This window comes from Amblyomma mixtum, chromosome 6, assembly GCF_055824585.1.
Source record: "Amblyomma mixtum isolate Tamu chromosome 6, ASM5582458v1, whole genome shotgun sequence".
Classification (NCBI taxonomy): Eukaryota; Metazoa; Arthropoda; class Arachnida; order Ixodida; family Ixodidae; genus Amblyomma; species Amblyomma mixtum.
The window spans coordinates 159,409,396-159,436,946 of NC_143017.1; the positions used below are offsets into that span (position 1 = coordinate 159,409,396).

The 27,551-nt window shown below is 51.0% G+C and overlaps 1 protein-coding gene across 3 annotated transcripts in view; it reads left to right on the plus strand.

Moving 5' to 3' along the window:
- zfh1 (Zn finger homeodomain 1) overlaps positions 1-27,551 on the plus strand; it is a 702,801-nt gene that overhangs the window by 667,182 nt on the left and 8,068 nt on the right. For all 3 annotated transcript variants that reach the window (XM_089549904.1, XM_089549905.1, XM_089549906.1), the window contains 4 exons: positions 13,858-14,267; positions 16,882-17,130; positions 22,971-24,737; positions 26,557-26,749. In XM_089549904.1, coding sequence (XP_089406030.1) covers positions 13,858-14,267; positions 16,882-17,130; positions 22,971-24,737; positions 26,557-26,749 — 2,619 coding nt within the window. The remainder of the gene's footprint in view (positions 1-13,857; positions 14,268-16,881; positions 17,131-22,970; positions 24,738-26,556; positions 26,750-27,551) is intronic.

Here is a 27,551-nt window from a genome sequence, read left to right on the forward strand (position 1 = left end):
CGGCCCACGAATTAAAAAAAAAAACACGGTTTTTAAAATTCATAATAAATTGCCGCCTCAGCTCCGAAGACTCATACTTGGTGTGAATGCTTCTTAGCATCGTTTCTAAGCACTGAAAACATTTACAAGCGACTTATAATTCGTTGCATAGTCGCTTTAAGAATGAACCAGTAAGCCTAAAAACATGGTCTGCGTTTAGGAGAATACAATGATCTTGCACTTACCGTAAAAAGTCGTGATACGATGCCGAAAGATTTATCACGTTCTCCGCTGTTTTCTGGCCATTTGTGCCTAATTTTTCTTCCGGGTGACGTCCTGTGGCAGTGCAAATTAATTTTAAAATTTCCGTTTTCCCGGACTCAATCAGGTCTGCGGGCAAGCTTGCGTGTGAGACGTCGCAGTTCGGCACGCTCGTTGATATTCGCCCTGCGTTTGGCGAAGGACAAAATTGCGCGCTTGTTTTCCATCACGTCAGTCAGATAATGACTCAAGCTGTCGCTTTCAGGCACCAGTTTAGCCAATCAAAGCGCGTACGATATGTTTTAGGATAGTGTCCGTGACGTCATAGGTGGGTACATTGTGATGTCATAGTTTGGTGGAAACCTAGTGTAGGCTTGTTGTTCTTTCTGTTTTAAAATTTTTCCTCTCGGTACTTCGAGAAATGGTTTTTTGTACCGGAGAGGAGACTCTAATTATTGGTTTTTGAAGAAAAGAAAGTTGGAGTGAAAGAAGAAAGAGATTAAGTGGTGCCGTAATGGAGGGCTCCGGAGTAATTTCGACCACCTGGGGATCTTTAACGTGCACTGACATCGCATAGCCCTCGGGCGCCTTTTGCGTGTCGCCTCCATCGAAACGCGACCGCCGCGGTCGGGTTCGAACCCGGCTATTCCGGCTCGGTAGCCGAGTGCTCTAACCACTGATCTACCGCAGCGGATGAGGGATAAGAATTTGAGGTGATTATGAAAAAAAAACGGTTAAAAAAACGGAGTTGCCTTTTTAATGCTCTGCAGCGCCCATAGCAGTGTCCCGAATACTCTCTCTGCATTTTCAGGCTACACGTACCCAGTTCGCTTCTATGCTTCGCAGGCGTCTGAGCGCAAGCTTCCTTGCCCCCTATTACTGCAGTAAGTGTGGTATTGCAGAATAGAGCACAATGAAGATTGTTACTCGAGAAATTCGCAAAGCGTTATTCGGCAACAATAGCGATGCTTGTGAAATATACGCGAATATTGGATATTTGGTTTGTTTCGAATACTCATAATCCTGTTAGTTCTTGCATTCGATATTAATATCGCACTGATCTTTCGATTGCGATTATTAAATTTACCGTTGTACGATTCGTATTGCAAATTTTCGAATATTCGCACAGCCCTAATTTTACTGGACTGAACGTAAGCTTTAAATTCCTCGTACTTCTGCACACTTCCTTTTCGAGTGGCTCCGCTTACCGGAATCACTGGACGTCACAGTTGTGCACTTGTCTCGCGGTGGTGGAAATGTGCGGGACAAGCTCTCTTCGTACCGTAGACGGAAGAAGCTAGCGAGACAAAATGCGCGATGGAGGCGATGCGGAGGCGGAACTGCAGCGCAACTCAAAACGAGCCACGCTGTCAACTGCGCAACCGCCGCCGGCCGGCGGCGGCAACAACTTGCCCTCTTTTGCCGCCGCAGAGCAAGAGGTCCCGCGCGCTTCTCACGGGTCCGAGAGCGAAAAACTCTTGCTCCCTTTCGGCGGCCCATGAAGTGCCGGGAGGAGAGAGAGAGAGGAAAAAGAAGGGGGGAAGCCACCGCGCGCAGTGCTCCGAAGCCAGCTACGAACAGGAGCGCACAGATCCGCTCAGTGCAGGAGGCAAAAAGGAAGGGAGGGCGACAGAGGGGGGGAGCGCACCCTCTCTTTAAGTCCCCCCCTCCGCCTGCTCGCCTCTGTCCCTCTGTTACCGTGCTCGCGAAGTACGTCCGCGGTGGCCGAAAAAGATGCGGTGGTGGGGGAAGAGCCGCCGGAGAGAGCGACAAGGAAGAAGCGGCGGCAAGGGCGAGGGAATAGGAGCGCCGGAGTTTTGATGGCGCGTCGGTGGGAAAGGAACGTGGTAGGGGGATCGTTCGGATCGGGGCGCGCGAGGAGGGAGGGAGCGCGCTCGTCGTGGTCTGAGAGCGAGGAGGAAGCGCGCCAGTCAGGTGGCCGCTGCGCCCTGCGAGGGGAGGTACGCCACCGGCGCAGACCGTTTCCACGCGCGGGCCCGCTCCGGTCGGTCGGCGCTCGGCTCGGCGGTAGCGCCACCCACCGCTGCTACTTCTCTCCGCTCCGGGCTGCCTCCTGCTCGCGCGCGCTTACTCCGCGTGGGCTTCCCGTGCGACGGTTTTTCCCTCCTCGGCGGCGTTCCTAGTGCTTGTGGTGTGTTGCCGGTGTGGCGTGCGCGCGGTGACGGCGCCGAGACAGTCGCCATGCGGATGGCTGGAGGTGAAGCGGCGGGTCCCTAAGCACCGTTGCCTGACGCTCGGCGGGTGACAGGTGGATCGGCGTCACTCCTTCGAACAGGTGAGTGCGCGCTCTCGGTCGCACACCGCCTCCCTCCCTTCGCCCCGCCTAGCGTCGTCGTTTCTTTGTGTTGACCTCTCGGTATTCGGCGAGCGGTGGAACCCAGTTTCTGACTTGCATGCATTGAAAACCGGTTTCGGTACAGCTTATGCGGGGGTTGGCGGGAACCAGTGATCAGGATAGGCATTGCTCTTCAGATGGGGGCGCCTATGTTCTACGCGTGCAGGCCGTGGGTCGAGGTAATTAAAACCAAGTTCAAGTGCGGAGTCGGTCAGTACCTGTATTGTCCGCCTGGCAAGCTGCATCTGTCAGCTCTTCATAGAGAGGGCAACTACTTCCATTCGCGTTTCTCGTTAGAAACTGACGCGAAGTAAAAGCTTGTCCCGTTTTGGTGACTGGATTGTAGCACTGGGTACTGTCGCTGTTGTGTTCGGTTGCAGGCGCCATTCACAGCTATGACAGGTGTCTCGCTCTCACGTGGCCGCTCTGGGGCTGGTTCCAGCCTTGACGTCTTGGCCTGTCAGACTTATACACCACTTTTCGGTTTGAATAGAGTTTTGTATATGGATTTTAATTATGGTGTCGGGTAACTTCTGATCTCTGAAGGCAGCTCAAAAGGAGTGTTTTTCTGCAGCATGCGCATTGCACTTCTGACGCGCTCGGTGCGCGGTTAGCTACTGCAGGGTAACAGAAATGTAAACTGATGAAGTGGGAGCTATACGAGGCTGTCGCTTGCATCTCGCCGTAGCAAACTATTTTTTTTTCTACGTCGTCGTTTGGCTGTGTGTTCTGCATCACGCCGCATGTTTCAAGTTGCTTCCTGCGGTTCTTTTTTTTTTTTCAGCGCATCAGTGTTCATTGTGCCACCCTCTAACAGCGGTGACATTACAACATAGTAAGGTATAACAAAAATCACCTAACGCCTCGAGACTTGTTGACTGTTATGACCATGCTCAGAAGGGCTAACACGCACACCTGAGAGTAGGATGTTATTTTCTTGGTTCCAACGCTTGCGCGGTCTCATTCGCAGTCGAAAGAAGCGTTCAGGTGTACAGGGGTGATTATGTGAAGGCTGCACTTCAGTTCTAAGCTCATGGTCCTGTCGACGTGACCTCTGATTATAGACGGAATGTCGTCTGGAATTAAGCTGGTCATGCAATTTCACTCATTCTAAAACGCCTGGGCCGTGGAGGTCAGTCTTCGTTGACCTTGTTATTTCGTCTGGCTGTTTATTCATTTAGCCCCTGGTTTGTTTGCTAATTTATGCGTACAAAATCCTGCTTAGCTCTCTAACTTATGGATATTTACAGCAGAATATCAGCCTCTATTTACACAGGGCAGAAACGTACCAATTCGAAGAAATCATGGAGAACAGCCTCTGGTGTCATGATTAGCGCTTTGGGCGATGCTTAATCACATTCGGGGCTTACAGTAAACGTTCAGTAAGTGTTCTTTCTCCTCATTAGCAATGACTCCCAGCTTCCGAAGCCTCAAGTATAGCCGTCTTGTCTGCACCTGTTCTAACACTTCAATGGCTTCCACCAGAGGAGAAAATTCATGGGCACCGTACTAGGAAACAATTTATGTACGTAGTACACGTTTTGCAACAGTTCGTACCAAGGTGTCCGGGGAGAATTGCAACTGCTGTACTTGGCAAGCTAAAAGGGGCAGGGCGATGACGTCACGACAGAACCTTAGTGGGAACCTAGTTGCCTTGGTTTTCATTCCACGATGAAACTCTCACCAGTCACGTGATCGACAGGCGCTAATTGCGTCAGCGCGCACATGCGCATTCGGTAAGACCGTGCAGGTCTGTTTCTAGCAATGTGACCTTCCGCCGGAGTCGTTTCGAGTTGCAACAGGGAAGGGGGAAGTCTGTCTGCTGACCAATGTTTCGGCAGGCGGACGTCCCGTGGTCTCGGCGAAGGCTAAGAGTAGTCTTGTGGAAACGTTGGTCAGTGGATTAAAGCTTTTTCCCCTCCCCATGTTAAAGTATATGTGTTTCGAAGAACCATCTTCTGCCTCTCTTTTTGTATGCCAAGCAGTAGCAGTAGGCAAGCGTTGGGGCAAGGAATAACAACGGAAGAGCTGAAAAAACTGCGCTGTTTACAAAATTCGTTAACAGTGTGTAAATACCCGTCGAATGCACTATGCATAGACTGCTTGTAGCGCTGGGTTGAACGTAGTCTTTGTACCGATACATCTGACAGTATAGATGACATTGGGATCGCTGCACGCCGCAAAGCTGCCACCCGTGAAGCATGTAGCTCTAGGGGAATTTCCTGCGGTGAGATGACAGAGGCTCGATGATAAAACTACGCACACTGTAGTCGACCACGTCCGGCAGTGTGTATTCCTGGGTATGTGCAGAGCAAAGGGTCACATTTTGCACAGATTCTTTGCCCGATCAGATTTCCTCCAGCTCTTCGCTACTGGTCAGCCCTGCCTTTAAGACGACTGGTTGACGTCATGGACTGAAGTTAACAGTCGTGCAACAACGAAAGACTGAGCTGTAAAAAGAACCGTTGCAAAACATAGCAGTCTAACATGTAGAATACCCCCACCCCGCTCTAAGTTCAGAGGTTCTTTAAAGGGATTATCTGAGCGTCCGCCCAGATCCGCCCAGATGCCACCTCTAGCCCGCGTCTATTGAATGACGCCATTACTCTCACTGTAACTACGTCAAGGATATACAAATATTACCTGATGCACACGGGGAGACAGGAGCAACTATTAGATGCGGCTTAATAAAGGCACGAAACGATAAGCGCCTGTCTCACCAGTCATCACACTGCCAGTCTGCGAGGTGTGCATCGTCTGCGTCAGTGTGTGAGCCTTCTTGGCAAAGCAGCGACGGGTAGCGCAACCCTCCTCACGAAGTTTTATTAAGAGACAGGATTGCTTATGACTGTGGGTGCGTTCTGAACCGGTGCTAAACAGGGCTGACTTGTTTCTCGAGCTCACAGAGGTTCAGTGTTGCACAAACCAGCGTCATTAGCTGTTGTTCATTTGGCTGTATAAATCGTGTCTTTGCGAGGCCGAGCGCACGTGGCATACAGTCGCCGTCAAAAGTAAATGGAAGGCGACTTTTTTTTTAATTTAATTTCTTTAAATCTACAGCTTAATGGTCCATGTTTGTTGGTGCACAGTGCAATTCGCACAATCACAATTAGTCTGCACATATGTATTCAAGGATGCATGAATTGAGCGGGCAATGATTAAACTTTTTCGTTAATATTGCCTTCCGTTTACTTTTAACGGCACCTGTACATTTCGTGGAGGATTGTAGCACGCGTCACATTTCACAGACCGACCTTTAGGGCACAAGATCGGTGGGTAGCGTTTGTATGCGGCCTCTAATTGTCATGGGCTAGTTCATTTTTCGCCCTGGACGTAAGGACACGACTACCGCCAAATTCACCCAAGTTTAGAGATGGCGAGCCGTGGTCTTTGAAATGCACCGCAACTCATTTCCCCGACCTTTGCCTTATTTAACGTCGTGGAAGACCAGACGATTTCAACACAAGTGAAGCGAGACGATGCGTGCACAGCAGGCAACCACCATCGGCATGTTGCAAACCTGGTTGACGAAGTATATAGCGCGATAGCCTTGAGAGCGGCACGTGTGCAACAATAACTTGTATGCGCCTTGTCTTTTCACGTGCGCTTTTTAGCAATTGGAAGCCAGGTGCCACGTTTTCGAGCAGTTGTCGCCATTACTTGCCTGTCGCAATACATAACACGCGTGCGTTGTAAGCCCGCAGACTGGCCCGCCGTTTACCAGCTCGCCGGAACGAGCCCATGGCGCGGCAGTGGCGCCATCTGTCGGCGCTCGCGGAAACTGCTTTCTGGTGGTCGCCGCTCGCGCTTGTGGAAGTTCTTTTTTTTTTTTTGTCTTTTTCGCGTGGGGAATTCCCGGCCGGCGCGGATACGGTTAAGTGGATTTGGCCGCGAAACTGAAAAGTTTGTGCGAGCGCGTTGCCGTTTGCAGCTGGTGTTGACGTTCGGATGGGTGTGACTAGGCCGCTTTACGTGTCTCATACTCCAATCACGGGTCGGTTATGAACGGTTACTATGCACACGGGCTGTAGCAGAGCGCTTTCTGCAATAGTAATACAGCGGCGAGTTGTAATGAAAGAAATGGGAGTTAAATGGGAAACGAAGTCTCTGCATATAAACGTTCATAAATTTTTACCTTCGTTAAAGTGCGTACGCTGCGGTTAGGAATCCAACGAGCACTCGAAGCAGCAGAAAGCTGTAACCGACAAGCCACTGGGGCGCGGATATCGCTGCAAGTTTGGCTTTCTGTCTTCGGCTGAGGCCAGAGAGACAGCGAGCGCGCACCTGCCTGTAGCGTTACTTATAAAACGCTTGCTCACGATTCCCTCGTTTCTCTATAGAACACGCCGCCTCGGCAGAGCCCTCGCTTTCCAATTTACGACGTATTTGCTCTTACGTGAACAAAGGTGCTCACTCGCTTGTGTACCTTCAATTTTCCTTGCCTCGGCGAAAAGAAAAAGTAAAATGGCGGCGCGGAGAAGAATAGGTGGTCGTAAACAAAACCTCCCGCGGCGCCCGCACGCATCAAAGGTGGCGGGAACAAATTAGGGCTTGATGTGCAATGCTGTTTGAGTTGGCGTTGTTTTTCTCCAGCTCACACCTGCCGTTGGGCGCGCTAAAAGCTGGCTTTTCTGCTTTACAGACGCAATAGAGCTAAGCATTATTACGTTTTGGCGTAACATACAGTAGGTGACATTAATAAGAAGCGGAAGTCTCCGGTTCAGCATATCTCGCCTTCGTATGGAAGCCAGCAGGAAGTCTTCGGGTCGAAGGAAGCGCACAGGTCAGCTCAAGTGCGCACTTCTTGAGCGCAACATCTAATGCGTAGTTGCGACATAATCGTTCCTTTTTAAGGCTGCTTCTGAAATAGAGCTGAGATTCCAATTGGAAAGGTAATGTCTTTTGCACTGCTTCATCACGATGTGCTTCCAACTCGCCCTCTGTCTCAACTTTTTCAAAAGGCATCCTCGTCCAATAGTACCAAGCATGTATAGTCGTATACAAATCAAGACTGAAGCGGCTTTTCCTGGCAAATGACCCCCTTCCAGTCAATGGCTTCGGCCGGTCCTTATTAGCCTGCTAGCCTGACAATTCAGGGAGGGGATTGTCACGCTAGCAGGGTCATGAGAATCGGCCGACGCCTTTGGTTGGAAGAGGGTCCTTCGACGGGGGAAAGCCGCTTCGTTATCGAGTTATATCCGACTGTATCTCGTGAGGCCGCCATGTACAGCGCAACGCTATTCGGCATCGAACGCGCGTCCTAAGCTTTTCGGCTCCTCGTGCCGCTATTGGTATGCTAATAACAATAATTATGAAAGCGCTGTTACTCAGGCCACCCTAACCGCGCCTTGTGCGGAAGGTGAAGGAGGAGGTGAAATGAGGGAGAGAGAGAGAAGCAAAGAGTAACCGTAGTCGAGGGTCGTTCCGGGTTAATGTCGACCACCTGAGGCTCTTTAATGTGCCCTGACATCGCACACCACACGGGCGTGTGACTTTCTCCCCTCATCACGTGTCGGAGAGCGGAGAAAATGCTGCTAGCGTGCTCATTTGCTCCTTTCTGGCAACCCCTTGTGAAAGGACCTAAGCTGAAGACTGGAAAATGTTGTGAAAGTGCGTGTCCCCCCGCGAGCAGTGGGATTTGTTTGCGACGCTTCGAGCGAGGCATTTACATCTTTTGTTGGACGCGGCGCCGTCACGTGACTTGCTGGCCGGAAAAGGGGGGGGGGGGGGGGCATATACCCTCAGTGAGCGCCTGTTTTTCAGTTCTCTGCTGCCCCGCCGTGAAACGCGCAGCCGCCGTGTGTAAGCCGCGTCGCTTTTCAGCCGCTCTGCCTCGCTGAATCTCACGGATGATCTGCTGTAAGCGCGTTAAAAAACATACACGCGAACAGAATGCAAGACACGGGTTCCCTCGTTCCGCTGCCCTCTCCATCGCGCAACCTTCCCAAGTCTCAACGAATGCGCCAGCTGACCCGTTCTGGGCATGTTGAGAGAGGCCTGTGAGAAAGCGAGGGGTTGCGAATGGGGAGGAGCGCACCTTTCACACTGGCACCACCTTTTGAATGGCCTGCTGGGAGGCTGGACGATCAGAACTGGGCGGTAGACTGAATGTCGCTGATGCTTTTTCAGCGTCAACAGAACAGTGACCTCAGCCACTGCGTGTCTTGCGTATACTTTACCTGTTGCGGGTTTACGTCGACGATGTCGACCGTTTGGCCCCTCGTGCCAACGTTGCCCTTCTGCGGCCAAACTGCTTGAACGCTGGAGCGAGCGGGAACGCTGGTTACTCATACAAGCAAGCAGCTGGGCTTAGTCGCGGATCAAGGCCGGTGAGCAGCCATGTGCACTCAAGGACGCAGCGGCAAATACCCTATTCAAAGGAGACCCCTCGGGCAATGGCGTCCGCCGATTGTCGTGACATCGCGGAGAACCCTGTGTCGTCGAAGGTGGCTAGCAGGTGCAATGGGATTATGGATTACCCAGTAAATGGGCATCTGCCAGTAATCATATCAATGGACTAAGGGTGGGGAAGTCTTTTTCAGTGTGCTATACTAGCCGATTTCTGTCTCCCTTTCCTACTTAAGGCAGTGCCTTGTCGCATTATATGGTGACCCTGTGACAGATTAGATACCTTTAGAGTAGGGGGACACTATCGGTTAGGGGGATAGCTGGGCGCAAGTGCGCACGCGCAGCAAATCATCGTCCAAGGTCATGTGCGTCACGCGGCTGCAGGAAGCGGTCGCCTTCTCGGAACCTCTGTCTCTTTCCCCTGGAAATAAGTTCTCGTATCTCAGGTAGCTTGGCATGTAGGTTTAGTGTACGATTCTTTTCACGATGTCTGCAAACTCGCTAGGCCTAGCCCCAGGACTTCACATAGTTGTGGAAGCCCCGTGGCGTGAAAACTCTGATGCACGGTCGCTTGCACTCAAGTTCCTGTGTCCGCCATTTTGGCGTTTACATCTAGCATGGCGAAAGGCCACACGCGTATCTAATCGGCTTGACGGTATCTCTTCTGACCTACTCACCGTTGACGCCAAAATGGTGCCCGTCACATTTAGTGCAAACCGCAGCGTGGTCATGGCGGCGTGTTGCAGGTCATATTAATCGCGTCTGTATGCTTGCGTGCGTTTGCTGCCTTGATACAGTGCAAGCATATTTCCGCTAAGTTAATTGATTTCGAATTGGACAGCTTCACCGCGCTCGCAGCCGCGCTTATGTTAACACGAGTCCTCCAGGTTTTTCTTTCGAGCCTATAACTTGATATGTTGTATGGTACACATTACGTACACACCGAACTGTTTGGTTTGCAAATGAAATGGTGCAGCAGGAAACTCGAGTTTGCAAGTGCCACTCACTTTTAACGCCACACATTCGTACATTGTATTCTATATTATATTGATGTATTGTGGCAGCTAGCTTTGCCTCTTCTACTATTTGACCTCTTCAAGCCGTAATACGCATTCTTACGGCTCGTTTCTCCGAACGAATGCTTGTAGATTTCAGCGAAATTGTGTATCTTCTGAAGCATGCATGCTTCCTCGCACAGCGCAACTTTGAACGGTGGTGTACAGGGGTAACAACAGGAACTCCAAGAATTACAGCTTTGTGGAATTATCTGTGTGGCTCCGGCGCGCGCATTCTGTCCTCTAGTCTGGTCGGCTGGCCGTTTCAGATGTGATTTTGATAAGCATTCCACACAGAAACGGACTTACTCGCTAGTTTCCGCTGCACGCTTACAGGATAAGATCGAATGCGGCCTTGTGCATCCTGCTGTTCTCTTACAACGCGTACTGTCTTGCTATGGCGAGAAGTTGTCTATATAGTGCCGAAAGCTCCCCACTCTTCACGGCTCAAAGGTCAACTCCTGTGGCCTGGGGACACTTGTCCAAGGCTGTACTGGCTGTGTCTGTGCCAGGGGATTACTTTTGTTCTCTGTTTACCTCGTCATCATTGAAATATCTGTCGCAGTTTTCATGATTAATGAAAGATCCTCCACACCTGCTCTGCAGAGCAGGGCATAGCAGCATTTGCCTTCATGCTAGAAGTGCCTGAAAGAAAAAAAAAATGATTATGTTGCCACACCTAGTGTCCCCATGGGGCTCATGAAGACGAGGGAGTCAAAAGCTTTATTCGCTGTCTTGAATGCTTGGCTGATCCCCCGATGGCGTCGGCTGATTGTCATCACCCTTCTAGTGTGACAAAGCAGAGAGTGGTAGAGGAAAGGGGATCTCAATTAGAACATGTTGCTGGGCTAGTTGGTGTATGGTTTTTGGTCACATGAAGGTGCAACGTAAAATGGACTCGAGAAAAGTGGATAGGACAGGAGATAATCCTTTCCCTATGGTCGGGGTTAGCTCTCTCCATTGTGGCGCCGCTCCCTGCATTGTGACGTTAGCAGGATCATGAGAATTGGCCGACGCCATTGGACGGAAGGGGCTCTTTTGAGGGAAAAAGCCACTGCGTTCTTGAGTTGTACTGAGGAAATCGCGCTGAATGGTACCGAAGGACGTGAACAAAGACGGACGAAGCGCGTTCGAATTATCGACGCTTGAATATCGATAACAGTTGGAACGCTCCTTGTTGAGTTATCTGTTTTACGTGTATAGTTTAGGATCAGGTCATCAGTTAATACAGGATAGATAATCTAGGAATGACCTCACTGCGGCTTCTCGGAACCTCCACCTAAACCTTAATAGCAGAGCCTATAGCCAAAGGGAACCTTAGCGTGACATGTCTTATCACAACATTCCTGCACTTCTATCACGGGGCGAACTCCTTGTCTCGCAAGCCTTCGCAGCTGCGATGTATCTCTCCCAATCTGAGTACCGCCTTTGTCCTTCTTCCCTGCCCCGTGCTGCTTTTTCAACTCAACCTTAAGCCATGCGCGCTGTTAAGACAATGGCGACCTCGGGGGCAAATTTGGCGGGCGTCTTCGCAGGATCGTCTATCTCCCGAGTCTTCGCGTGTTTGCTGGCACTGTTATCTCGCCCCTCTGTCGTACTGTATGCACGTCCTGATTTAACAAACCTTGCCGGCGAGTCCTGCTGGCACCAGGGAATAGGAGGGTCGGGCACCGACGAAAAACGATAACTGACCTTTCCACAGATATTGTTTATAAAGAGTTCTCAGCTTTCGTGCTATCTGTACCAACTCGTTTCCGCATGGCTCATGTGTGCATCGATAGGCGCGGTGAATCAACAGGCACCACGGTGGTTAAGAACCGAAGCTGTCTCTCGGTGCTGACCAGTCTCTATACGGGCGCCCATCGGAACGCAGGTCGCTGGTTTTCTAGTGCCTTTCACGTCGCGCTTTAGCCGTCCTGTTGCCTCGTGGGAAAGAAGCCATGACGGCTGACTGCGCGGACTCTTCCCTTTCTGAAGGTACCGTCCTTCCTGGCCTTCTGGTCTCCTGTTGTTGCGTGTACAGTGTCGTCGTGAAAATACTGCACGCTTGTTAGTGAAGAACATCGCTTTTTCTTTGTGCTGTTTGATTGCGGAATAGAACGATTTCATTGAAAGCTTCGCTACACCAACTCTGTCGCAGAGGACGCTGGTAGCTTCAGCGGAACTGCGTCAACTACGCTTAGTTTGGGGAGGTTTGTGAATGCACGAGAGGCGGATTGGCGCACGCAACCACCCTTCACGGTGGCTTGTTTCACGGTACGATTTTCGGACAAATCGAGTTTATCGAATTTATCGTACGGGTTTCGCGGTGCGATTTGCTTGCAGGTCAAAGTCAGTTTTTACAAGTGTACATGAAATGTGCATGCATTTATAATGAAACTTAGAAGTTCAGTTAGAAGATCTGGGCCTCGTGTCGAAAAGGATATCTGGTTCCCGAAAAGGAGTAGTCGTGCCTCGTTAATATGAACACTTAGGTTCCCGAGCAATACTTTCCACAAAGCAACTGGTCCGTAATAACTTTGCACCCACGTCGCTCGCTCAGCAGCCGCAGTTACGTGAATGCGACAGAAGTCGTCTCCAGTCCACTTTTTGAGGGAAAGTGGAGGTTTTGAGAAGGAAAAGCGTGACTCGTCCTCTACTTTCTTCCTCGAGCGGGGGGTGGGGGGGGGGGGGGGGATACGACGATGTTATGCACGCGCGCCGCGACCTTCGTGTGTCAGGCGGCGTGACTCACAAGGGCCCTTCGCAGAGGTGGCATGTGAGGTTGACTAGCGGGAAACGTCGGCGGCGCGGTTCTTCCTGCACCGCGGAACTCGGCCGACCATCGCGGCGGCTGCACCGACGAATGTACGCGGGCGCCGTTTGTCACTCGTCGTTGTTTCTGAAACCTCTTCCTTTTTACTTCTGCGTCTAAGCTTATCGGTGTAACCAGTGTGCTTCTTCGAAAGCGTTCGGCTGCTGGTGCATTTGGGTTTTCGACTCGGTTCAACTGGCTCCGCTTAATGTTATTCATGGAAGTTCTCAAAAGCTCAAGCTGCCGACTAAGACGGCCGAATACGAAAAACTTGATGGCGCTGATAGCCTGGCGCTCGCAACTTCAGAACAACTTTTGTTGAACAGCATTCGCCTCTTGTTTTCCTTTACCGTTGTTCGTGACCTCGGGCTGAAGTACTGCAGGGGGCAAAAGTCTCGAGGACGCGTCATCGGGAACCGAAGCTGATAGCTCTGGGATTAGCCGCGGGCTGGAGACCACACTTGTCGAAGCGAAAGTCGGACTTGCGTTCCTTGATGTCCTTGTGATAGCAGATGATCGCTAACAAACGTGGCAGCTATTATCCAAAATCGCTTGTCGCACGTCCTGGAGATGTCCCCCATAGTACATGTTGTCTGCTAGCTCCAAGTGTCGACCTTCACATACTCTGCCCGCTTGGTGCCGTTCACAGCCTAAACGAATACCACAAGGCCAGCTTTCATGTCTTTAAAAAGCTCACTGGTGCACAGCTGTATACGCACACTGCACTTGCTCTGCATTTGGTTGGTGGTAAGTTCGCATAGCAGCATGCGCTGTGACAATAATTGTGACCCACCTCCTGGTTCTTTGAAGCTCAGTGACATCCCGTAACGTACGGGACGCGTCTCTCGCATTTCGCCTCCTTCGAAATGCGCTCATGATTCGATCCCGCGTCCCTCGACTCAAGCTTTGAATTAATTTGGCAGAGTGGTGCCGGTAGCGTAAGACTTAAACAAAAGAAAGAATGAGTTTTAAGTAATGACAGCGTTGCTTTCCTCTCATATGCCATGAGTTGCAGGAAAAGTGTCACGGATGGCGGTTGAGACGTTCTCTTCTTCGCTACGCAGGGTTGGCCTCGAGCTGCGGCGAGGCGGACGAGGAGGCGGCGAAGCGCGCCAGCCCCGCGGCCGTCGGCGGCGGCACCGACGACGGAGGCGGCGGCACCCCCAGCGGCATGCTCGAGGAGGGCATGATCCTGCACTGCTCCCACTGCGCGGTCAGTTTCTCGGGAGGAAGCGCGGTCGCCGCGCTCAGGGACCACCTCATGTGCACCCACTCGGCCGGCGGACAGGCGGACTCGACGGCAGCCGCCGACAAAGAGGCGCCGCTGTCGCCGCCGCCTGTTTCGCAGGCAGGCGCGCCCGCCGTGGTCGGCGTGGCGGCCTTCACCTGCAGCAAGTGCGACGTGAGCTTCTCCAAGAAGGAGCACCTCGAGAAGCACGACGTGCTCCATGCCGCCACCAGCCCCGTGGCACAGGTGGGTGCAGGCGCCTGCTCCTTTTGTTGTTGCGCTTTTTTTTTTTTTGCGGCAGTGACCATGCGGAATGGTTTAGATGGGTAGTGAGGAGCTCTGAAGTAGTATTAGTAGTAGTAGTGGTAGTAGTATAGTAGTAGCACCTTTAGCAGTAGTGGCCGTAGTAGTGTTCGGGTGCACGCAGTAATCGACTGCAGTTACGTGCGTCCAGTACGAACATAATGAACGAAATGCATACGAACAGCCGACGCTTGGCATTCTTCCGTGTACACATGGTCAGTTTTGCGTGTTTCACTAAGACAGCGATATCAGGCTGTTGTCCAGTTTCTCTGGAGTTTTTACAGCGTTAACTGGTAAAGCGAGGTTACCCTGCCTCCGTTCTTATCGGCGGTGGCGAGGCCAGAAAATCACGTGACCACCCGTTGCACCCATCCGTGCACGACCTGGCTGGAGAGGAGCGGCGACCCAGCCTGCGCTTCACGATAACTTCGTCATCAAGTGGGGTGAGGGGTATCAAGATGCCGTCAATGCGATACAAGCAGCTCTTGTCTTGTGTCCTTCCACACTTTTGGATTGAGGTATATCACTAACTCGCCTGACTTGCTCTTAATGCAAAGAGACCCACGCTGTATGGCCTGGAGCTTAAGCCCGTGGTCTGTAGATTTCCGCCGAAGGCTTGGTGTAACGTTTGTAGCACGGGAACTTACTCTTCACTGTGCATCTCCGTGAACGGAACTGCACGGGGGTATTCCTTTGCTGACCTAAACTTCCGCCGGAAAATGGGCGCGCTATAGAAGCGGTAGTTCCTCGTTTGTGAACCCTTTGAAAGTTTATAAAAATTGGTCCGTCTCTAAGCGTGCAGTTTCAGAGTAGACTTCGAGTCCTTTCGCGCGGCTTCACCGCTAGCCTTCAGCGCAGCGAGAGCAAGTTATCGCTGCTCACGGCCTGTGCGCCATGCTGCCGAAAATGAATAACTGTGTGTTTCAAGTACGCTGGTGGCCGATTTCGCGAACAGCATCTAGAGGTACAAGATTACAACAGCCGTTTGAAGTGCTTGTTTCTTTCTTTATGAAACTGCTTTTGTTTTCCTCGGGTAGTAGTTGCGCCGAGAGGCCACTAGACACCCAAGCAACTGATGCGTTTTTTTTTTTTTGTTATTCCCCGCTTCGTTACCGACAAACTACTCTTTGGGATTAGTTAATATGGGCGCAACTTATTAAAAATTCCTCGAAGCTGCACGCGCCATTGCAGCCGCCGGTCGATTATTGTTTCCGTCTTTGTTTACCAACATCATTTACTCTGCCACCGTCCCTGCCCCTTCCCCTGTACACGCATACATATCTGTACGTATCAATATTCTGTCTAGATTGTGCGGTGCCCAGTAGTAAAGGGTGCGAGATTAATTTCGACTGCCATCGGCTCTCTTTAGCGTGCGTTGAAACATTAGCATGCCCGGACATTCTTGCATTACGTTTGTAATGCAAGAACACAAACGCTGTCAGGTGCATTTTGCCTTGGTTTCTTAGACAAGAAATATGTATTTCAACAACGTTATATAAGTGCTGTGTTTCTGTTGCAAATGGGTGAAAATACACTGCACCATACTGTAAAGTGTCTGCATTGATGTAACTAGGCAGGCTCAAATCGAAACGCGGTGGCCGCGTTTCGATGGATCAAGCTGGCAATCGTCTCCGCGACCTCGTTCTCCGCAGCGGAATTCCACAGCCGCTGATCTATCAGTCCGGGCGCCAAACTACACACACAAAGGTCAGCAGCTTGTGACACTGGTTCTGAACCTTACGGGAGAGTCTGCACGGGCCTGGCTCAAAATAACCCGGCGCGAGAAACGACGGCGTTCGACGTGCAACAAGGAAGAGTTCCTCGTCTTGGAAAGAGCTTTTTGAGGTCTCCGGGGGCGGCTGCTTCATGCGCGCTGTCAGTTGCGCACGCGCGACTCGGCGGTTGCCGCTATCGAGCGACCTGTTTACGCCGTGAGTCGCGACTTCCTGCGACTGCTGCCTTGCGACCGTGCTGGGCACAAGACAGCGCGCGCGCCAGGCGGCGGCACTGATTGTTCGCCCTTCGAAGAGAACGAGGGGGCAGAGAGGGGAAGGAAGTGATTTCACCCCGTTTGTAATGCCATATCCTCCGGGGCATGGACCGAGCGCTTGTCTACCGCCTGTCGCCGCGCGTGCTGCGGAGGCGGCGACCCTTTTCTTTTTTTTTATTTCCCTCCTCCCTTTCTCGCGGTCTCCTACCCATCTCTCTCCATTCAAGGACAACGTCGCGACACCGCTTTCCAAATTTTGTCGTCACCCCGGAGCGTCATGACGAACCTCTTATTAGAGAGTTTTAGCGTATCGTTAGTTTACACCTTTGCCGTTACCGCTACCGTCGGGAACATGGTTTTGAGCACTTCCTCGCAAACACGATAAGAGTAGTGGCAGTGCAGTGGCAGGCAACTGAAAATGTTTGTCTTCGCATGTGCGCAAAATCAGCGCGTAGCAGTCACCTGGTTCTAGCATCGGCGTTAGTGTCATGCGGCAACTGTACGCTAAAACTCTCTAATGACGCGCGCGTTGCTGAACTGGCGCCGCTCTGTTTTCCCACACAACAGCAGCAGCAGCCCCGGCCTCCGGCGCCGCCCCAGCCGAGCGTGGACGAGAACGCGGCGCTGCGCAAGTTCAAGTGTCCCGAGCCGTCGTGCGGCAAGGCGTTCAAGTTTAAGCACCACCTGAAGGAGCACATCCGCATCCACAGCGGCGAGAAGCCGTTCGAGTGTCCGCACTGTTGCAAGAGGTTCTCGCACTCGGGCTCCTACTCATCGCACATGACGAGCAAGAAGTGCCTCATCGTCAACCTCAAGGTAGCGTCTTATACAGATCGACTCTTTGGCCTAGGCGCCTGATTTGTAAAGTGTTTGTGTATGTCTCTCTCTCTCTAGACCCTTGATATCTGTTTATCACCAAAGTATACGTTCGATTGGTGCACCCGTGTATGCGCGCTGCTTTCAGAGATATCGCGCCTGTTCGATAAACGGCTGCGCTCTGCGCCTATATGAAATATGCTCGTGTTTCGTCAGCTGTTCGAAGAACAGAGTTCGAGACATAGCTCAGTCAGACTAGCGAGCGCACTGTAACCTCAACACAGCGAGGAGGCGATTTTGCGACAATGTATGTTATGACCTCCTCGCACCGTGGCTAGGCGGATCAGGCGTGACACGCGGGGCGCAGTGACAAGCTTTTTCGAGTGCGCTATTAACCTGGCTTCTGGAACTATCGCGCCGTGCACAAGTAAAAGAGGAGTTACTGGGAAAGAAGGCGCCACGGATTATTGTTAACATCTCACCTCGTTGCAGTGGAATCCAACAGGTTTTTCTCGCATTTATCTGTTTAGCACTGAACTATTGGTGCATGCAACCGAAGTATGCTCTGCAAATTATATGCATATCGCGTGGTTTACAGTAGTAGATGGCGGCAGGCATCGACGATTCATGCCCAAACGCTATAGGTTCCTGCACACACCTCGTGCTCATTTCGACTCGTGTGTTGCTTATTGATGAGCCGATGATGCAAATCGCAACCCTCTTATCGTGTACTAAATTGCATTTGTCGAGTGTGTATAAGTGAGCGACTTGAGAACATCTCGTTATTCACCGCCATCGCTCCTTTGCTCGTTCACTACGCACCTCAAACCGGCGAAAGCCGCTCCCAATGGCGGTTTTAATTCCCTACGAGGTCACGCGAAAATGCCCGCGCATTGAGACGTCACTTTAGTACCAGAGACACATGCGTCACACCCTCGCCATGAATGCTCCGTTCTCATCTCTTTATTTCTATTTTTCTTCCCCACATGCAAATGTATACACATATGCGTCAAAAATAGCGGAGACCACCCCGATGTGCTCCTTGAAAACCTGGAGCGCACTTCCCGCGGAATGCTAGCCACATGGTTCAGAACTTGCACGGGTCGAAAGCAGCCTGAGTGCAGGACACTTCACCCTCTTTGTCTTTACGGTCGCCTACGTTGCGCCGCAAAGCTCCCCTCCCCCCGCGCTTTCTCTTTGTCGTCGCCGTGGTGGGCTGCTAGGGCCATCCGCTGCACAAAGGAGACCCGCCGGCAGGCCGTACCGCGCGTGTTCGCCACCGGCCTTCCGCTGAAAGGCTGCGTTAAGCGCTCCCAGATGTGTCTGGGCAGGCGGCCTCGCTTTTACGTGGCGTCGCGTCCACGGTGCGCTTTTCCTGTGGGGTGCCAGCGGCTTAGCCGTCCTTGTAGCTCGTGTAACGCAAAAGGTGTCCACCTGTTCACGGATGTCAGTGTTATCTGCGTGGGCCCGGGTGTTACCGCGATTGTGCCGTCGGCATGGCAGTGCGATGCAGGTGGTATGTGCCACATGGATCATGAGGGTAGGGGAGGGCGCGCTATCCTGAGGGGGACGTGATGCAGTTATCGTTCGTCGCATCTTTGGCTTTAGGCGGCGACGGAAAGCCGCGAAGTTCATTCTATAGGCAACAGTCGGCGGGCTTTGTGAAGTGAGCAGACAGCAGAACGTATAGACATATGGCGCGAGCGTGGCCTGTGAACCATCAAGAGCGCCTGTGGTCATTGATATGAGAGCCGCAGTGTTCGGTAGAAAGCTGGTCTTGTGAGATCAGTTGACTTTCTGCGCGGGCCTGTTTGCTGTTCAGTTAGAGGCGTGGTAAAGCAGTACAGTTATAGGCTGGGCGGTTTGCTTTTGCACGTTTTCCCTAGCGTGTTTTTTGAGCGTAGTCCGCTGCTCAATGTTTATTCGATGTACTTTTCAGCCTATTGAATTCCCATCTTGAAAAGAAAGTCGTCTAGATTTTTTTTTTTTTGCATACTCTAGGCATATTCGAGTATGCTTTGGCTATTATCATTTAGTTCGTGGTATTTTAAAGACCAATGGTCTTTAAAATACCACGAACTCTAGGCTTCAGTGACTAACGCAACGAGCATAAAGACGCCATCTCAGAAGAGGGCGGGAGCAGATGTTTTGCCGGAAACTAAATAGCACACTAGCGACCATGAGTATCATTATCAGATGTGATGAAAGCATGGTATTTCTCAGAGGTAGGGCTCGCGCATTAGGGATTAGTTCCATGCACTGAGGATTAGTTTCTGACCTATCCGCTGAAGTTTTTACATGGCACTGAGATAAAACGGTTCCTTATTTTTCTCCTGGAGTTTGCCGATCCAGTGGAGTGAACTAATTCCAGGCCCTCTCTGACCTGCCCTTCCGTTATACCACGAGAAAAACCTCGTGTATCCATCTAACATCGCCACTACCTTCACCACCCCTGAGCGCCGAACTTGCTTAATTCGCCAGTTTCGAAGCGCGTCTGGAGGGAGGGAGGGGGGGGGGGGGGGGGCTGTATTTATTTAGGTCGCCTTGTTTCATTCTACGTTGCTGAACTTCCATGACTCTCACGCATATCTAGTTCAGACTCAAGACCGATCGCGCTTGGTGACAGCAGTGTTTGTTTGGTTTTGGTGTGGCGGTCTTGTTAAAAAGAGTGAAAAATAAAACGTCCAGGCCCGGTGACTGCAGTGTGCGGTGCTTTTCGCGGAATCTCGTTAGGTTAGAGCGAACGGGCTCTAGCTGCGTCTCTGCGGCGACGAGTACTACAGACCCGCTGGTTGCCCACGGGGCAAGAAGAAAAAGGGTGAGAGGGGCGGGGAAAGGGAGAGGAGCAGTCATGGGCGGTCAGAAGTGGGCCGCATGCCGGCAGGTGCCTCTTCCCGAGGAAACGCACAGCAGGCGGTACGCCGCCGAAGGCACCTTCTGGAGTCTGGCCATTTTGGCAGGCGCCCCCCGACCCCCTTCCAGAATGGCGTCTCCCGTTTCCTTCTCTGCAGGAGGCTGTTGTCACGGGGCAGTGGGAAAGCTGGGAGCGTCGGAATGTAGAGCTATGGCCGAAGCACGAATGCCACGTTCGGGACGGTCGGTGCTGTACCGAGTTTCCCGTGCCATTGCCAGCCGCGATTTTGTGCCGCTTCAGATAACGAAGCACAATCGGTGTACGCCCTTCTGTACTCGCCAGCGCCGCGTTTTACTGTATGCGCGTTATCAGCTCACTTTTGTTATCTAATTCGTTTCCAATTATGTACCATACTTTCGCCGCTATCTTATGGTCGTTTGTGTTAGTATCATAAATAGCTGTCGCCTGTTAGCTTTTGGCAGAACGAGCGTCCTTTAGCATTTTTTCTGCCGTTCTATCATACGCGAAACGCGGTTGGAAGTCTTTTCGCCTTGAGGGAAATGGCGCATTCTTCTCAGCAGCGAGGGGTGGTTGTGGTGGTGAAAAACGTTGCAGCTCGCGATCAAGGCATTCAAAGCAACTGCTCTGTGAAAGCCGACTTGTGAGCTCCGCGGTCTTCTCGTAATTTATACTAAGCTCTGCGCAGGGACGAGGCCCGTATCAGGCGGTGCTGCGCGAAATGTATTATTTCCTTGCCGTGCGATTTTCAGATTGTGGCGTTCATTTTTTTTTTTTTGTTTGCTCTCAGAAGCTGTCCCCGTGCTGCTCAGCGCACACAGTCCCCTGGCCTCAGTTTACCGCGAGCCGCAGAATTCAGAATTCTTCCCCTTTAAGCAAAAAACAAAAACAAAAACTATAACATGGGGATAGAAAAAAAAGGAAATGAAAGGGCAGGCGAATTCTTTTTTGCAGCCCGCCGGCCGGTCGGTTTTCCTCCTGTCTTGGAGTTGCTGTCCCCTTTGTTGTTGCCCGATGGCCATTGAGTCGTTATCTTTTTGTTTTTGTTCGCTTTTTTTTTCTTCAAAAGAAACCTAGCATCTTTGTCGGCTCCCGGCGGCGGGGGACGGTACCTCCCCAGGATAGGTGGTGCGGCGGTGCAGTCAGGTTTCCCGCCGTGTTCCCCGTGGAGGGTAGTGGGAAAGGGCGGTGTTCGTCTCGACCAAGTGCGCGTCTGCAGCTTTGCCTCGATGCCCCTCCTTTCAAGGCCGGGCTTCGACTTGGCAGGCTTCCCGCTGTTGTTGACCTCCTGCAACGCACTTTTTTTTTTTTTTTTTCACTCGCATTACTTTCTCTCTGTTCCTACACGTTGCTTCCTTTTGAGTCCGCGCTCGCTTGGACGAAGCCGTTTTGCGCGGCGGAGCTCAAACCTGTTTGCTCGCGGACGGAGGCAGGTACCGCCGCAGCATCTTCTGGAATAATGTGCGCGCGTGGTTGGCCGTACTACCTGTTCAGTATGTATCGGTGGACTGCAGAGGATGCGTTTGGAAGGACCGTCGGCACGGGTAGGTCGGCTGTTGCGATTGCGCGGTGTTGGGCACAGCGTCTGGAAGCCGCAGGAGCATGAGAAAGGGGCGTTTGAATGTCAGTAGTGGCACAGGACCTTCTTAAGCGTCCTTTCAGAACCAACGGTTAGTATTCACGATAGCGAGGAAACGTGAATAATATATGTTCATACATGCTGTCGCATATTTCGCTTTCGCCTGCCCGCTGTTATTTCTGCGCGGGCTTCTTTCGCGTAGTTTGTCACTAATCACTAAGTGTGAGCTCAGTTGACAATTTATCACGACGTTGCGAGTCTTGCTGTTCTTGCATATATCGATAGGAGAAGGAGAGTACGCGCAGTGCTTGATAAGTATTCAATTTTTTTTTATTTTAGCCCCGATACATCGATACTGAGAGGGCCGTAGACTACAGTCGGATACAACTCAAGTCTACAGTGAAGCTCCGCCCACATTCAGCCTCCGCGCACAGAATTCCTCCACAACGAAAAAGTAGTCCGCTGCTTAAACTTTTCTTGTTACCTAAACTAGAAGCTTATCACAAGAAAAAAAATTATAAGTTGTAGAATTTTGATACGCGGATTGTTTGATATAGTCAAACATTAAAAAGCTGATTTTATTTACTGTTGCGATTCGCCAGCGCATTAATACAGGACGCCGCGGAGCGCGGCCCAGTGTTAGCAACTGCTATTTTTTTTTAAGTTGTATCCTACTATAAAAGCCATACAAACGGCCTGACGAGGTCCATGGCCCCATACACTTGACCCCCGTACACAAGAAATCGTATACAGTGCATTAACTTATACACATTGCTCAGTGCGGGAAGGGAAAGAAACTTGAAAAAAAAGAAAGAAATAGAGAAATGAAAGAAAATAAAAATGCGCGGAAAAAAAAAGCTTATACAACACTATTTGAATAATTGTGAAGAAGGAAACTTTGGAATTTGCTTCCCTTTCCACTTTTGCAACATGAGAGTGCTACATATACACTCTTTTCTTCTTTTGCGAGGTAGAATACTGTTAAAGTAACTGATATCATAATACTTAATGCCTCTTTTATAGTGCTTTGGAAGCGTGGTGTTATGGAACTCGGTATTGGGGTTTAATTGACGTCTTTAAAGAGGGGTTCGGTATGGCAGCCCTGCGGAGAATTAGTTACAGCACAGATTGCTTGCTTTTGAATCTTATTGATGCCGTCTACGGCTGCCATATTACTATAACGTAAAAAGCACAATCATTTGCTGTTTCTCTTGTGTATTTTCCAGCATTTCACTTTTGCCCGTTTTGGCGCTTCTTGGCTGCGACTTCCAATAATTTTTTGAAGTTTCTGTGTCCTTGCGTATTCAGAAGTCTAGTACAGTTAAACGTCATATCAGTGACTGTCGCTGTAACAGTGTACGAACGAACCCTTCTTCTTTCACGCCACAGGTCCGCAAGATGGACACCAAGGCAGCGCGGAGCCGTGCTGCTAATGGTGCCACCTGCGGCGGGCAAAACAACACCTTCCGGCCCATCATTCCAAAGTTCGGCGCGGGCGGCGAAGTGTCCGTGTCTCCGCTGGCAGGCCCCTACCTACCAGACCGCTTCCTCTTCCCGGAATACCCCGCGCGCCCCCCTTCGTCCTCCGGACAACCGGGCTTGCAGTCGCCTTTTCTGCCTCCGTACACTTCGCTGACGCTGCGCCATCTGCTGGCCGGCCAGCTCCCTAGGTCGGCGCTCCCGCCCCAGTACCACCTCCCCATACCGCCGTCCTTCAGCGATGTAGCCCAAATCCTGCAAGCCAGCAACGGCGACGTCAAAGGGATGCCTGTCGACGCGGTCAAGAGGTTCCTCGAGATCATGGACGCCTCTATTGCCAAGCGCAGCAACGGGTCGCCACCTCCGCCCAAGAAGAACGGCCTGCTCCCGGGGCTCCTCACCCCCGCTCCTCTGCTGCATCCCAGCAGCCACGGCGATGAGTCATCTAAGCGCGAGTACGCGTGCAGCCATTGCAAGGCAGCCACGTTCAACAACATGCTGGCGCTGTACCAGCACGAGCATTACTCATGCACCGCTAGCCGAGACGTGAACCGCAACCTCTACTCTGATCTCAAGGGTACTCCTCCTCCGGCCATCAGGGAGTCGGGGCGTGAATCGTCTGGCGGGAGCGACATGACCTATGATGACGACGACAGCGGTGATGATGGCGAGGGCGGCAAGCCATCCCGGCCGGACACCATATCGGCCAAGGGCGAAATGCTGCTGGAGGCTGCCTTCTCCATCAACCCGGTGCCCAGACGCGAAGACCTTACCAGCCTCGCGCGTGAAATAGACTCGAGCACGAGGGCCGTGCGAGCCTGGTTCCGGATCGCCGCGGCCCGCTCGCCCGCTCCGTCCCGCCAGCGGTCGTCGCCACCATTTGGTACAGCTCCGGGCGAGCCCGCCGTTAGCATCCGCTCTCTTCTTCCCGTGCCGTACTCGTCATTTGACATCACGCTCAACGGCAGTGCGTCCATGCACGAGGGGGCACCCTCAGATCCTGCCCCGGCTGAATCCGAACAGCCACTGGACCTTTCAGTGAAGACTGTCGGGGGTCCTGGCTTTGCAGCGCGCTGGAACAACAGTGGCAGCGGCGATCCAGTGGAGTCTGAAAATGACGGTGAGGTGCTGAATCTAAGCCAAAAGTCTCCACGGATGTCGACGCCTCGGGAAAGCGACGCCGTGTTCCTCAATGGTGACGTCTTGCACCGGCGAAGGTCCTCACCTTCAACGTTTCCTGGTCCCCTGGTGCCCTACAGCGCATCTGAGGGGTTCAGGGCTGCCATGCTTCACTCGGCGGGCCATTTAATGCCATCCTCTGCAGACAAGCTTCTCGCCCTGTCAGCACTCAAGGACTTCGATTTCGAGGCACAAGTGGAGCGGCTCCACGAAATCTCCTTCTTGGACAGACACCATCATGGCTACCCTTCGGCTCCCCAGGAGCGGCTCTTGCTGGCGTCTCCTCATGCAGCACTGTCTCCTCCCATGAGCGCCGATCTGATGCGTTCATCGACGTCTTCCGACAGCCGCGACGCTACCAACAGCCCTCCCTCGCATGGGGCCCCTGTCCTCAGAGGTGGCAAAATATTGCCGTCGCCCTATTACCCTGATGGCGATGACCATGGCAGCGGGGATCCCGGAAGTCCCAGAAATTACCGCAAGAAAAGCTTCAGACAGGTGAGCATTTTGAGCTTATTAATGCGACAGCATTAGAAGGCTCATGGAGCCAAAAGATGTCGTTGTTCCTAAAATATGCCCATTGGTTGGAGAGAAGTGACGTCACCAGACCGGAGCATTCCCACTGTCTGTAGGGATGTGATGTGTAATCCGGTGAAGGCAGCGGCAGCGGCTAATGCCATCGCGTTGCCAACATATGATGGTATTAGGTGTCCCTGTGAGTTTTTCTTAGCTGATGTGTTTTTTTTTCTCCATTAGTGCTCCTGCAGCTTCCTTGAATTTTAAGTATGGGTCTGCAGATTCATGAGCGTGAATATTTTGACTGGCTTTTGAATGCCCTTTTTGAGTGGTTCACTCTGACGTGAAGTAATCGTTTTTAGAAACTTCTATAGCTAAACATTGTTTTTTGTATGATTTACACTAAAGCTAGCAAACTGTTACACAGAATTTGTTGTCTACATATATGCATGGTGCTTTCGTCAATAATTAAAAGTAAAAATTTTTAAAGGTGCATTTAAGTCGCCTACGCATGGAAATGTGAAAGCATTTCAGTTCCGTTGTCTCATCTTTTACTTAGTGATGTAATTAATCATTGACGGTAATTAAACTTAATCAGCTATAAATTCAAATTCATTTAATATCAATTATTGCCTATTAATAATTATGAATTAGTTTTCCTAAATAATTCGATTAATTTCATATCTATTTTACTGCTTATTCAATTCTTTAGGAATTACTAGCAATTTACTAATTTTGTAAATTACTCAGAGTACTTAGCAAAATAACTACCTTATTATTTATTTCATTTAGTAATTTGGTCATTCAATCATTATTGCTGCATTCAATCCATTCAATCATTATTACTCATTACAAATCAATTACATTCTTACTGGATGATCGACAGTTCATGAGGACGCGCTCTGTCAACACTTCCTGTCCACAGCCCGTGGTGACACATCCTGTTCACACCACTCATTATGCAAGAAATGCTTTCGCATTAATAACTTTTTTAGAGCTATATAGGCGTTTTGCAGTTCAGCTTTTGACTTCATTTAAAGGTGCACTGAAGAGGATTCTGAACATGTCTTTTTGCCGCAGGAACTCGATCCACACGTTCCTAGCATTCTTAGAAACAGTGACTTATTGCCCTGTGTGGCCGATTTCCCCAATTAAAACGAATTAACGTCCGGCTCCCGCCTTTTTTTTTAAATTCTGCCTCGTACGGTGGGCGGAGTCGACCAACGCATGGATCGCCTTTCACCCAGTCCCGTGGAGGCTTTGCTTTCGCTTTATTTTGTTTTTTAGGTTTCCATGAATAAATAGTTTCATTCGCAGATAGTATAGCCGCAAAATAAGCCCGAAGAAATAAAAATACGCGCGGACTATGACTACTACGTATTACTCCGCCGATGGCACAGCGGCAAGCCGCCACGGGACTGGGTGAAAGGCGCTCCACGCGTTGGTCGGCTCCGCCCACCATACGAGGCAGAATTAAAAAAAAAAAAGGCGGGAGCCGGACGTTAATTTGATTTAATTGGGGAAATCGGCCACACAGGGCAGTAAATCGCAGTTTCTAAGAAAGCTCAGAACGTGTAGATCGAGTTCCCGCGGCGAAAAGACAAGTTCAGATTCCTCTTCAGTGCACCTTTAAGCTTGCAGCATGAAGCCTGTGTGCCACGCTGGTGGCTTTGATGAAGAAACAAGTTCCTCTCTGAACGCCTCTCTGTGCTGTTGCTGCTTCTCAGTGTTGGTGTTCCTCTGCCATGTAGGCCTTCGAGTTGCCAGCCAAAACTGCTACATATTCTTCTCTCGTGCACAGGGGGACGTGGAAAGCCTGGCAGATGAGGACAGTCCATCAAATGACGAAGACCCGCGCCATCTGAGCCCCAAGAAGCGCAAGCTGTCGGCTAAGGGTGACAACACGTCCGAGGAAGGCATGTTCTCGTGCGACCAGTGTGACAAGATGTTCAGCAAACAAAGCTCACTTGCCAGGCACAAGTACGAGCACTCAGGTGAGCAACTGCGTGCCCTTGCAAAGCTTGACGTTTCTATAGCACAATAATGATTTTATACCTTTTTTCTTTTTCAAGCATTTGTCATCATCATGATCAACATTAATACCAATAGTAATCATAGCCTATGTTTTCTTGACTGCAATTCATTGAATTCTTGTGTCATCATCATCACCAGTATAATCATCACCATCATCATCATCATCAGCCTGACTACACGCACTGAAGGACATGGGCCTCTCTCATCTCTCCAATTCACCCTATCCTGTGCCAGCTGCGGCCATCTTGTCCCCGCAAACTTGTTAATCTCATCTGCCTACCTAAATTTCTGCCGCACCCTGCTACGGTTATCTTGCCCTCGCTTTACACTCCCTGCCCAAGCCCATTTCTTCTTCATTTCAGCTAGCATGTCATTAACCCACATTTGTTCCCTGACCCACTCTCCCTTCTTCCTGTGTCTTAATGCTAAAGTGGTATCGACACCTAACTTTTGGGTGTGTGTTTTCTTCTTTGTAATGAGGTGTATGGCATTATTATACACGGATTACCACCTGGTATTCTCCTGTGACTGCTAACTATCTTATAATCGAATTTCTTTCTCGTGCTGTCTCTGTTTCAACAGCTGAATGGTGGCCATGGCATCAAAGAGTGGTTATAGGTCATGTGTGGCATGAAAAACTGCAATGCAATCGTCTGCTTCTACATTCTTTGTCATTCCAGCTCTTGTGGAGGGCTGGTTTCAGCAATGTAGGGAATTAAAACGATAAAGGAGCAATTATATCGCAGTTTTTACATGCCTCAC